Here is a 12,997-nt window from a genome sequence, read left to right as displayed (position 1 = left end):
CAGGCGTGCACTGACACACCGCTTGTCCGGCCATGCTGAGGCCGTGTCCCACATGCAGCAACTAGAAGGATGTGCAGCTATGACATACAACTATCTACTGGGGCTTTGGGGAAAAAAAAAGATGAACTCTTCATTTATTACTCTTGGTTGTAACCTCAGCCAGATTGCTCAGGATTCTGCGAGGGGGAGAAACTATGGTTTTCCTTTCGGATGCTAGGTTGTGGTGGCCAGGATGAAGACTTCGTGTCCTCTGTGGAAACAGCGGAGCTGGTCTGGGCGGTCGCCAGCCTGAGAGCTCTCAGACCCTCAGTCGCTATCCGCCCACCGCAGCCCCGCCCCCTCCTCGCCGCGGGCGCTCCTACCGCGGCCCCGCGCAAGCCCCGCCCCTCGCGTCGGCGCTCCCACGAAGGGGCGGGGCGGTGGCGCGCTGACACCTGGCTGCCGCGTGGGCGGGCCGAAGGCGAGCGTGGGCGGCGATTGGCTGGGCCGGCGCGGGAGGCGGAGGGCGAGGGAGACGGTTGTAGGGCTCGTGCCTGTTCCGGAGCCGAGGAGGCCCGAGGGGCGCGGAGACCCGGGAGGGAGACGGCGGCAGCATGGCGGCTGGGTGCGAGCCGCCCAGCCCTCCTGTTCCCGGCTGTCGCCGCCGCCGGAGTCGCCGGGACCCGTTAGTCCGCCTGTGTTCGTTGTAAGGCTGCTGCCCGCCGTCAGCCCTCGGGCCCACCGGCCCTCCTCCCTCTCACCGCCGCCGCCAGCCCGAGGGTCGGGCCGGGTCACTCCCACCTGCCGCCCACCAGCCCGCGGGCGGGGCCATGGAGGACGTGAAGCTGGAGTTCCCCGCGCTGCCGCCGTGCAGAGAAGACGCCGAGGTGAGTGTGCGCGGGGCCGCCACGCCAGGCCTCGGCTCGTGGCTCGGCGGCCGAGGGGCCAGCCCGGGCCCCGCCGTCGAGGCTCTCGCGCGGGGCGCTGCGCGCCGACCCCGATGCCCTCCGCCCGAGCCCGCGGGGCCGGCTGGCGCTCGCCTGACGAGAGGAGCCGCGGCGGGCTGCCTCGGAGGAGGGCTCCCCTTTTGTCGCCAGAGCAGCGCGAGGGTGGCGGCGCTGTTTCCGGTCTTGACCTGGGGTGCCTCTGGTGTCGCCGGCTCGCCTTGGGACGCGGGGCCCCGCCTGCGGGATAGATCGGGGCCTGGAACCTGGGCAACTTCAGCAAGTTTCCCAGAGTAGTTGGTTTTTGTTTTGTTTTGTTTTGTTTTTGAGGCAAAGCTGTGACCAGCTGAATAAAATATCACAAAGCTAGTTCGTTTGAATCTGAAAACTTCAAAAAGAAAACTTGCCCTTTGGAGGGAAATTAATATTGAGAATAAAATTCTTTATAATTTGTTGTCCTGACTTCTCTTTCTGGGTTCTTTTCGCTCTACCTTACTTCTTCCCTGCCTGACTTTTTTTTTTTTTTTTTTTTGATTTATTTATTTTATTTTTTCCCCCCAAAGCCCCAGTAGATAGTTGTATGTCATAGCTGCACATCCTTCTAGTTGCTGTATGTGGGACTCGGCCTCAGGATGGATGGAGAAGTGGTGCCTCAATGCGCACCCGGGATCCGAACCCGGGCCACCAGCATTGCAGTGCGCGCACTTAACCACCAAGCCACAGGGCCGGCCCTGCCTGACTTTTGTATTGAGGATTTTTTCTATTAATAGTTTAAAATACTTTATGGTATTGCAGACTATTAATTTAGAAGTTTTCAAGACTAAGTTAGTAACATCACAAGGATACTGAGTTATGCTTTAGTAGGATTGAAAGAAAGAAATCTGAAATTTGTAGTTTTGAAACCGGCAAATAGCCATTGATGGTTAAGCAGCTAGTAACTATGGGGGATTGGAGTTTGCCAGCTCAGAATATGTCTGCCTGAATGACATTTTGGCCCCTACCCACACTAACTAACCAAAGGAGTTTGGGATGGGAGGTCTGCCCCCAGAATAGGTCATCGCCGTAGACATCTCCGGGTACCTGGGTGGGTCCATGCTAAGCCCATTTTTAGTTCTGGTTACCCTTTATAAAATACATTTACATTTATAAAGAAAATCTTCATTTGTAAAGGTATCTTCTTCCCTGTACCAGGAAGAATGGGGGGATGGCCTTACCTAGAAACTTATCAGAACGGAAGGCGAGGACTTAAGTCTGCATGATAAACTTACTCATTGTTAACTGTGCTGTTTGGGCAATATGCTCTCTGACTCCCACTAGGTTCCTATAGATGACCTCTCCCTGGAGCCTGGGTCACCATGGTAATGGATGTTTGAGCTATTTTTTTCAGGAACTGAATCCCTTGTCCACTTCAGACTGGATTGAGACCGCCAGCCCATCAACTGGGGCCTTTTGAGGGCAAGAGGTTGGAACTCCACCCTCAGGGCAGGCTAATGCAGCCATTCTGTGAACATGCGTCCTAGGAAGAGGCATGAAGGCTGACTACGCTTGCGCAGATCACAATTCCCTCATCTCTCCTCACCTCCAATCATTTCAGACCACCTTGCCCCCTTCCCCATAAATACCCCTGAGTCCCTATTTTCGGGGAGGCGGATTTGAGACTTGTTCTCCCCTTTTCCTCACTTGGCTGCCTTGTGATTAAACCCTCTCGCTGCAATCTCGTCGTCTCAGTGATTGGCTTTCTGGGCGGCGGGCAAAAACGGACCTGGTGCGGTAACAGTTTTAAATGTTTTAAAAGTAATTGGAAAGTTAAAGCTCTGTTTTTAAGGGACCACTCAATTTAAACCAAATATTCGTTCTATTGAATATCTTCATTCAGGGTTCACATTATTTATTTGGAGGGATCTTTTTCTTGAGATAGTAATACTTGAGAATTTCTTGTTTTAAGAGTAGGCTCTTAAATAGGAAAGAAAAGTCAAATTTAAGTTAGTTAAAAAATGAATTTACACTTTCTCTTTGTTTAGTATGGAATAATGTGAGTGGGGATATGCCTTTATATCCTCAAAATGATTCGGTAGTTTCAGTACTGGAAGCAACCTTAGAAATAATGTAGAGCATTCCCACTTTTCAGGTGAAGAAATGGTAGCTTAGTGAGAATAAGTGGTATGCCAAGGTAATAACAGTAGCGCAATGAGGACCTTGGTCTTCTGATTCCAAATCATTGTTCTTTTTAATACACCTCATTTCTTCCCTGCTCTAGTTTAAAATGTTTGCACACTTTGCATTTAATTTTGTATTGTGTATATAACGTGTCTTATCCCTATAAAAATTATAAAATCCTACTGGGAATATAGCTTTCTTCTTTCCTGTGTGAGACAGAAGTAATGCTTAAAGCCTAGTAGATAATGATGTAGATATTATCCACTGAAAGCCAATTCATGTCTTATTTCATAGCATTGGATGTTCTCTTGGTTGCAAGTAACAAAAACCAACTCAGACTAGCCTAAGCAAAAAGAAAGATAACTAAATCCAGAAAGGTAGGGGTGCACTGGTCTCAGGGACTTGACTAGCCGGTACTATAATGCATCAGAACTGCCTCTGCCTCTCATCAGTGCTTCTCTCTACTTTCTCTCAGGGTCTCTTCTTTTCCTGGGGCTTCTCCAGAGGTATGGAGTTTGGCCATCAGCTGCTCTGAGGTCAGACCCTTACAGACCTTGCACATTGAGGAATAAAAGTGCCTCTTTCCAAGCTTCAGTGTTTAAAATCTAGAGGATTGGCCCGACTTAAGTCATGTGCTCATCCTTTGGATCAGTCACTATAGCCAGGAAGGGGTGAATACAATGAGGGGCCCAGTCTTATACCCACTTGGCTAGGGGAGTGAAGTTTATCATTGGTAGTCCTCCCACAAAAATCATAGGAACATTTCCACAACAGATGGAGGGTGCTTTCGGAGCAGACAAGACTATAAATAACCATTAAATAGGACATATAGTTGGGATAAACTGACTAATAAAACAGAATGTTAATTTTCTAATTTCTAGTGAGATATGTGTAGTGTCAAATCGTCTTACATAGTAATGGTTACGTGACCAGCCAGCAGTCTCTTACACATAGGAAGCACTACGTGGAAAGCTAAATTACGATCCAAATCTTGCTTTAATAAAAATGGAATTGAAGTAGTGAGATTTTAATGAATGCTTTTATGATAGCTTGATGATCCTATCACCTTTATAAGAATACTCCTTCCAAGTTTCTTGAAATACTGGTCAGGCCATTCTTTATAGGATATTGCCAGCAAAAATTTAGCTGTGTTTAGATCAGTTTGCAAAAAGTTTGTCACTCTGTTTAAAACTTTGCTGTGATTTCCCATTGCTTTGAGGATGAAGTTCAAATCCTTAACAGCATCTGCAAGGTCCTGTGTGTGTGAGCTTGCATCTGCCTACCCCTCTAATCTCATTATGAGCTGCTCTTCCCCTTGCTCCCTTCTCTGTATGCCCTAACCATATTCATCATCTCTCAGTTCCTGAAATGCTTTAATTTTTTCCCCTACCTCAGGGGTATTGCATTTGCTATTCTCCCGTGCCATGGGTGCCAGCATTCCCCTTGCTCTCACCTAATTAACTACTTGCTCTTGGGTTAGATCTCACTTGAGGCATCATTTCTTGGGAGAAGCTTTCCCTGATTTTGCCAACTCCTCGTGCCCCTCTACCCACCCCTCAGAGTAGTTCAATCCCCCAGGTTTATAAGCCTCTGTAGCGCTTGGTACTTTTTTACCTACCTTTGTAACAGTTATCATACTTACAGTCTTGGTCCATGGCTATTTTCCATGGCAGACTGAAAGTTTCATAAGGAAGCTTAGTTACCAATAAGTTCTGTTTTATTTGCCACTTTGTTTTACTTAACAGTGTCTGGTATATACCATAAGCTTAATGAATGTTGAATTAATGAAAGAATCTTGATTGGTTTTGATAGTAGCGTCTTACCTGTAGCAAGATTACAGTCTAGATGTCAGGAAGAAAAAAAAGAGCAGCTTACAGTACAATTCTTTTTTTTTTTTTTTGAGAGGAAGATCAGCCCTGAGCTAATATCTCTCGCCAATCCTCTTTTTGCTGAGGAAGACTGGCCCTGGGCTAACATCCGTGCCCATGTTCTTCCACTGTATATGGGACGCCGCCACAGCATGGCTTGATAAGCAGTGCGTGCCTGGGGTCCGAACCTGCGAACCCTGGGCCTCTGAAGTGGAGCGCACGCACTTAACCGCTGCCACCAGGCCAGCCCCTACAGTACCAATTTTTAAATAAATTAGTTGCATAGTTAGGGCTATTTTTATAATTCAAAAATTAATGTTTTATCTTCTTTTTAGATAGAAAGTGAAATATAATTTATTTCCTTTGTAGTTTGGCAACTTAAATGTTACTCTTTCCATTTTCCTTACTCTTTGGATTCCCACAGTACAGAATCAAAAATAGGAATTGCTTAATATCTCAGAGTGGGGATCCCTCTCTTAGCTCCTTTAAATTTAGAATGGTGCTTTTTTAACCTGGCGTAGAGTAGAATCACCCAAGGAGCTTTTAAAAAATAACCATGCCTGGGGACCCACCATCACCTATTTTGATTTAATTGGTCTGAGATGGAGCCAGATAGTTCTTTTTTTTTTTGTGAAGAAGATCAGCCCTGAGCTAACATCCATGCCAGTCCTCTTTTTGCTGAGGAAGACCAGCCCTGAGCTAATATCTATTGCCAGTCCTCCTCCTTTTTGCCCCCTTTTTCTGCCCAAAGCCCCAGTAGATAGTTGTATGTCATAGCTGCACATCCTGCTAGTTGCTGTATGTGGGACGCGGCCTCAGCATGGCCGGACAAGCGGTGTGTGGGTGCGCGCCCGGGATCCGAACCCCGGGCCGCCAGTAGCGGAGTGTGTGCACTTAACCGCTAAGCCACGGGGCTGGCCCCCCAGATAGTTCTAATAGCAGCCAAGTTTAAGAATAACTGATTTAGGGGCTGGCCCCATGGCATAGCGGTTAAGTGCTCGCCCTCCGCTGCTGGCAGCCTGGGTTTGGATCCCCGTGACGCACTGACGCACCGCTTGTCAGGCGGTGCTGTGGCATGGTCCCACATAAAGTGGAGGATTATCGGCATGGATATTAGCTCAGGGCCAGTCTTCCTCAGCAAAAAGAGGAGGATTGGCTTGGATGTTAACTCAGGGCTGATCTTCCTCGCAAAAACAAACAAAAAAAGAATAACTGATTTAGGGGCCGGCCCCGTGGTTTAGCGGTTAAGTGCGCGCGCTCCGCTGCTGGTGGCCCAGGTTCGCACCGACGCACCGCTTCTCCGGCCATGCTGAGGCCGGTCCCACATACAGCAACTAGAAGGATGTGCAGCTATGACATACAACTATCTACTGGGGCTTTGGGGGAAAAATAAATAAATAAATCTTGAAAAAAAAAAAAAAGAATGATTTAGAGTCATCTTACTTGAATGACCCTCTGCCTCGCCATATCCCCCCAACCCACTCATTTTTAGAGTGAAATCTCCTTTGGTCCTTTGTTTTAAGCAAAACTTGAGCTAGGGATGAGAACTAAAGGAAAGGGCTTACTCTGGAGGACTACCTTTTTTAGAGGAGAGAAACTGTAATACTAATTTTTCTGTTTTGTGAAATGCCCCAGCTCAGGAACAGTATTCTGATTTTTTTTTTCCTGCTCCCCCCACCTATGTAAAATTTGTAATCTATTTTGGTATTTCTAAACGTTCTGTGTTTCAACCCACCTGATCCATCTGATGATAAGAATTTTCATTTATCTACTGGTTACAGCCTATATCCTTTAGTGCATTTATTTATTTATTGGTCTTTGAACATTTTTATAACATTTTTCCTATCTCTTAGGTGCAATTTTATAGATCATGTAACTTTGCATTTGTATGAAAAGAAGCAGAGAACCTGAAAGATGTTTTAATGTGTGATACCTTCTAGCTCATCTTGATGATTGAAGGGTTTTCACTTGTGAATTAATTTCTATCAGAAGCATGGTGTGTTTCACAGTTAGGGGTATTTTGGCTTAGTTGGCTTGCTTTGGTTTGAAAAATATAGTTGGACTGCTTGGCTAAGTATCAAAGTTTTGGAAATTGATACTACTAATTAACTACAGTAGTGACTCACAATAGATCTTTGGCAGTTTTATTGGGAGTCTGCCCTATTACTACCATCTCTGAAGTGATGGATTTTAGGAGCAGCGTGGGCAGGCTGATATTAAAACTGAGTGTGATACAGGCAAGACTTGGTTGTTAGAGACATGTTCAGATGGATGTCTGGTAGAGCAAGACTGAGCATGAGTGACTTTTAAAATCTTGATGTAGTATGCTAAAGGCATTAGCAGAGTTGGTAGACAAGGCAGGTTTAAGATTTGTTCTGTAGGTAGAAATCAGGGCTAGGTAAACAAAGAGGGTGGACTCTTGAGCCTGGGATCTGATGCTAGCTAGCACCAGGATAGTTCCAAATAAAATTTTCTGTGAGAGAAAGTTTTCTAGATTTCAGGAGATCCTTGAAATCTTATTACAGCAAGTCTGATACTCACTAAAGTAGGCCGCATACTTATCTGTCCTGTGAATAGGAATAATTTTTTATTCTCTCTGCTATACAACTTACTTTTTCCTCCCATAATATCTTTCTTATATAAATATGGCATGCATGTTCTATTGCATACAACCTTATGGGAAGTTCAAAATTTCTCTGAAGCCTCTTGTTTCATTGAAAAATTCAGGTAAATTTTGCATTCTATCCCATATGTTCATGTTTGTTTTAATATAAAAATGCCTTTAAGTAGTGGCCAATGAAAATATTTTTTTTCTCCAAAAATAAGTCTTTTGGTAAAATTGATATTCCAGAAAGAAGCACATGCTTATCTTGTGGCTGTGAGTGCCTTCTGGCAGATTGCCAAGTATTCTCTGGAATATATGTACCCCTGTTTATGTATATGTTCCCCTGTTTTTCTTCTTTTATCACCCACAATGTAGAGATTTCATTTTAGGTACACTCAACAGTACACATTTCTTTAATTGCTTTTCTTCTTTCTCACAGCTCTGACAATTTGCTTCAGGAAGATAAGGCTGTCTGTTAGATTACCAGAGAATTTTTTTTAAAAAAAGAAAGACAAGAAAAAAAGAAAGATCCATAGAATCTAGTGCCATGGATCTCCGTAATGCACGTCTATTGTGTGCCTGTTCCATGGGATGTGTTATGCTCAATGTTGGGGCAGAGTGACTAAAATGACAGAGTCTTTGGTCTAAGTTTTTTAAAAACATTTCAGTGTAAAAAGCTTATAACGTATTGATAAATAAAAGAAGCAGGTGAACATTTAGTTTTTACAGTTTGATTACATTTCCCCCTCTACTGGCTTGGGAATTATACACTTTATTTCTATTCTATTAATCCCTATAAATTAATCATGATTCTTATTTTATGTGGTCAATATTTGTTTAAATATAACTATATATTTGCCATATGGTTCTCTTACTCATAATGTAGTGAGTGAGAGAATAGACTCTGGAATCAGGCTACTGGGACTCGAAGTTAAGTTACTTAGACTTTCTGTAAAATAGAAATGTAAAATAGAGACAAATAGTACCTTTTCTTCAAAAAACATCTTTTAGAAGTTTCTTTAATAAGAGTCTGCTGGTAGTAAACTTTCTGTTTTTGTTTGTATGGAATCGTCTTTTATTTCACTCTTCTTGAAAGATGATTTTCTGAGCATATATTCTAGATTAACAGTTATTTATTTCACCACTTTGAATGTATTATTGCTCTGTCTTCTGGCTCCTATTCTTGCAGTTGAGGAGTCAGAGTCAGTCTAATTGTCTTTCCTTTGTATGTAATCTGTCTTTTTTGTCTGGATGGTATCTTTTTTCTAATAGAGATAAAATTTACATAGAGTGTAATGCACAGATATACAAAGTGCACTGTTCAATGAGTTTTGATAAATACATATACCAGTGTAACTACTTCTCCTTTCAAGATATAGACCATTTCTATCAACAGAGCAAGTTATCTCATATCCATTTCCAGGCATTCCCTACCCTACCCAAATAGGCAACGAATATGATGATTTCTCTAACCATAGGTTAGTTTTATCTGTTCTTGAACTTCATATAAATGGAATCAGGCAAAATGGACTCTTTTGTTTATGGCTTCTTTCACTGAACATATATATGTGAAATTCATCTATATTGTGGTGTTTGAGTGGTTGATTCTTTTTTATTGCTGACTGCTATTTCATTGTGTGAATATACTGTGGATAGACATTAGATTTAGGGTTATGATGAATAAAGCTGCTTTAAATATTCCCGTACAAGTCTTTTTGTGGACGTATGTTTTCATTTCTCTTTGGTAAATTCTAGGAGTGAAACATGTAGTGGTATCTTTTAATTTAAATTTCCCTTATGACTAATGATGTTGAGCACCTTCTCATGTGCTATTGGCCATTTATGTATCTTCCATGGTGGCATGTCTGTTCAGTTCTTTGCCGGTTTTAAAAATTGAGTTGTCACTTTACTCATGATGTGTATTTATGTATTTTGGATACAAGTCTTTTGTTGGATATATGTATTAGAAATATTTTCTTCCAGCTTGTGGCTTGCTTTTTACATTTTCTTAGCAGTATATTTCATTGAGTGGAAGTTTTAAATTTTCATGACATCTAATTTATCAAATTATTTTCCTTTAGGCTTAGCACTTTTTTTGCCCTCTAAGACATCTTTGCTTTTCCCAAGGTTGCAAAGATATTCTCCTCTGTTTTCTTCTAGAAGTTTTATCATTTTTGCATTTGTTTATACACATACATACTTTTTTTTCATTCATTCAACAAGTAATTATTGAGTGTCTACTGTGTGCCAGGCAATGTCATCAAGTATTGGAAATAGATACAGCAGTGAAGACAGACAAGACATTTGTGTGTGGGCAGGGATGGGATGAGGATAAAGATTCATTTTATTTTTTTTTTTTTAAGATTTTATTTATTCATTTTTTCCCCCCAAAGCCCCAGTAGATAGTTGTATGTCATAGGTTCACATCCTTCTAGTTGCTGCACGTGGGACTCGGCCTCGCGTTGGACGGAGAAGTGGCGCCTTGGGGCTTGCCCGGGATCCGAACCCGGGCCGCCAGCATCAGAGCGCGCGCACTTAACCGCTAAGCCACGGAGCCGGCCCAATAGATTCATTTTATTTTCCAGACATTTATCCAGTTGTTCCAGCACCACTTGTTGACTTTTATTTCTCCATTGAATTGCCCTGGTGTCTTTCAGGAAAATTAATTGACTGCATATGTGTAGGTCTTTCTGGACTATTCTTTTTCATTTTTGTATTTGCTTTTAGTCTGGCAAATGCATTCTTCTCTCTGTGTTAGATGTGCTGCTGTTTCACTGTTTACATGTGCATTTCTTTCCCTTATGCTGCTTGGGATTTATTGGGCTGCCTATGTCCGAAGTATTGTATCTTTAACCAGTTTTGGAAAATTCTCATTAATATCTTGTATAATATTATCTCTCCCCTCCTTCTGGAACTTAGATTCTATGGATGTTAGACCTTTTAATTCTATCTTAATATGTCTGTTAACTGCTCATATTTTCCAACTCTGAATTTAGGTCATGTCTTCAGTTCTGTTTTCTAGTTCACAAATTCTCTCCTTAACTGTGTCCTTTCTTCTGTTTAGCCTATCCACTGATTTTTAATTTTAATTGTACTTTTTCATTTCTACATATTCCTTTTGGCTCTCTTAAAAATCAGTTTCTTAATCCTTGGTCATACTTTTGATACTCTCTTATTTCTTTAAATATATTAAATGTGTTATACTTTTCATTGTTGTAGTATATGCAGTCTTAGTGAATGTGATTCAGTTGTATCTGCTTTTCATGGTGGCTCTTTCCTCTTTTTTTTAATTGCTTTTTTATTGTGAGCTCATTGGAACATATCTGTGTGAGTTATTTCTCATCTAGGTTTAGGGTATGTTCCTCCAGAGAGAAAATGTATTTGCTTCTCCCAGGAACCCACAGACACTATCTACCCGGAACCACTTGACATTAAATTTTCACTTAGCCTCACAGAGATAATTGAATTCTAATGCCAAACTAGAGTGAAGGCCAGATTCTGGTTAGGAAGACCCCATCCCACCACTACCACCACCTTCTACTCAGAGCTAAACGAAGAAAGGCAAAAGTACTCATTTCTGTGGGGATGAGATGAGTTGTTTTTTGTTTGTTTTTTAAATTTGTTTATTGATGTCATAATAGTTTATAATATGGTGAAATTTTTTTTTTATAATTTTATTTATTTATTTATTTCCCCCCACAAAGCCCCAGTAGATAGTTGTATGTCATAGCTGCACATCCTTCTAGTTGCTGTATGTGGGACGTAGCCTCAGCATGGCCGGAGAAGTGGTGCGTCGGTGCGCGCCCGGGATCTGAACCCCGGGCTGCCAGCAGCGGAGCGCGCGCACTTAACCGCTAAGCCACGGGGCTGGCCCGAAATATATCTTTAAAAGGAATTGAAGTAGACAGAATCTTGCACCCAAGTAAAATAGGGAAAAGGTTGTTTGATATTTATCTGAAAGTTTAGATCAGGGATGGCAAATACCTATCACATAACATTCTTTCATCCATTACAAATATTGCTTATTGATCACAGCACTCTTGTGTTCCTGAGTCTTTCTCCACACAGTGTTTTAGCTATCTGCTGCCAGTTGATTAAAGTTGGCGTGAACAACAAAAAGTCTTTTTGACATCTCTGATTTAGAGGATCAGTTTTTGGGAGAAACTTCTGGAATATCTAGTCTTATAATTAATGAGCTATTCCATCCATTTTATGAAGTAACATAATCATAATTTTGGAAGTCCAGTTAATCATTGTTTCTTGTCACTTAAATTTTTAGGTGTTTGTGAAGCCACTTGAATCTGCTTTTTTTATAGAATATTCTTAAAGTATAATTTATTTTTTAAAAATTCACATACTTGTATGTCCCATCTTTAACCTTTAATTGGGTGACATTTTTCATAACGTTATTTACTTTTATTCTTGTGTTTTCCTTCCATTTCTAAGGAGTGGACCTACCCTATGAGACGAGAGATGCAGGTATGACAACCTTTTTGTTTATTCAAGCCAGCCCATATTATTATTATCCTTATTAAATAACTTCACAAAGGACTTGAGATCTGTTGACTCATGAGCTGTAGGTTCATCACTAAGTATTTTAAATAATAAGATATTTAAGGTTAATCATGGATCTTAAAAAGTGGGAAATGAATTGTTGCCTTTCTTCCTTGGATTAGAAGGACATAGTAATATCTACATGTACTTAATGAGTCACTTTGCTTTTCCTCATCTGAAAAATTAGGTACACGTACAATATTTGTATTTGTTTTGAAAGCAGTTTGAATTTTGTGTTTGTCTAGTATATAAGTTCAAGAGAGTTGACCATAAAGAAAAATCACTCTTTTCGATAATTGTTCATCTTTGTGTCTGATTTCCAATCAGCCCTCATAATGAAGTCCTCCAGAAGACTGAGTTGAATACTCTCAGTATGGAATGAATTAAAGTGATAGCTAACCCTTATAGCAGTTCGTTTTTCCTTTGCATTTCTTACCATTTGCAGTCAACTCTGCTAGCCTCAGGATCAAGCAGTGTCTCCCATTCCTGGGAAACCCTTGACTTCTCTTAGTGAAAATTTACTTTTTAAAAGTATGTGATTACGTCTGAGGCATTTTCTTGGTGCTATGGGGAATGCAAAGATGAGTGAAATTTAATTTCTGCCCACAAGAAACTGCTTGGAGAAATCAGACCTATACACAAATAATTATAATGTCCCATACAGTTGAACTACAAATTACACTCTAGGGTATGATGTAGCCTGACTGAAAGCTTTCTATATTGAATTCATATAGAAAAAATTTTAATTCAGCATTAGGAAGGTATTTATCTATATTGTTGAAACTCTTTCAGTAGGCCAACATTTGGTATTGGTCTTTTTTTTTACGTTTGCAATAATACTTTACTTCTACTATTAACTGTCGGTAATAGTTCTAATCTTGTTGTATCTT

At 41.4% G+C, this 12,997-nt stretch overlaps 1 protein-coding gene across 4 annotated transcripts in view; it reads left to right on the top strand.

Moving 5' to 3' along the window:
• Positions 1-664: 664 nt before the first annotated feature.
• Positions 665-12,997, top strand: part of STYX (serine/threonine/tyrosine interacting protein) — a 40,463-nt gene continuing 28,130 nt past the window's right edge. For 3 of the 4 annotated variants that reach the window (XM_087448524.1, XM_014784252.2, XM_004426156.3), the window contains exons 1-2: positions 665-866; positions 12,000-12,032. In XM_087448524.1, coding sequence (XP_087304650.1) covers positions 810-866; positions 12,000-12,032 — 90 coding nt within the window. In that variant the 5' untranslated portion in view covers positions 665-809. The remainder of the gene's footprint in view (positions 867-11,999; positions 12,033-12,997) is intronic. The other variant, XM_087448525.1, reaches the window with a different exon arrangement.

Source organism: Ceratotherium simum, chromosome 24 (genome assembly GCF_057802395.1).
Source record: "Ceratotherium simum simum isolate JZ-2026a chromosome 24, ASM5780239v1, whole genome shotgun sequence".
In the NCBI taxonomy this organism is placed as follows: Eukaryota; Metazoa; Chordata; class Mammalia; order Perissodactyla; family Rhinocerotidae; genus Ceratotherium; species Ceratotherium simum.
Note: the sequence above shows the minus strand (reverse complement) of the source record. Positions and strands in the feature narration are given on the sequence as shown.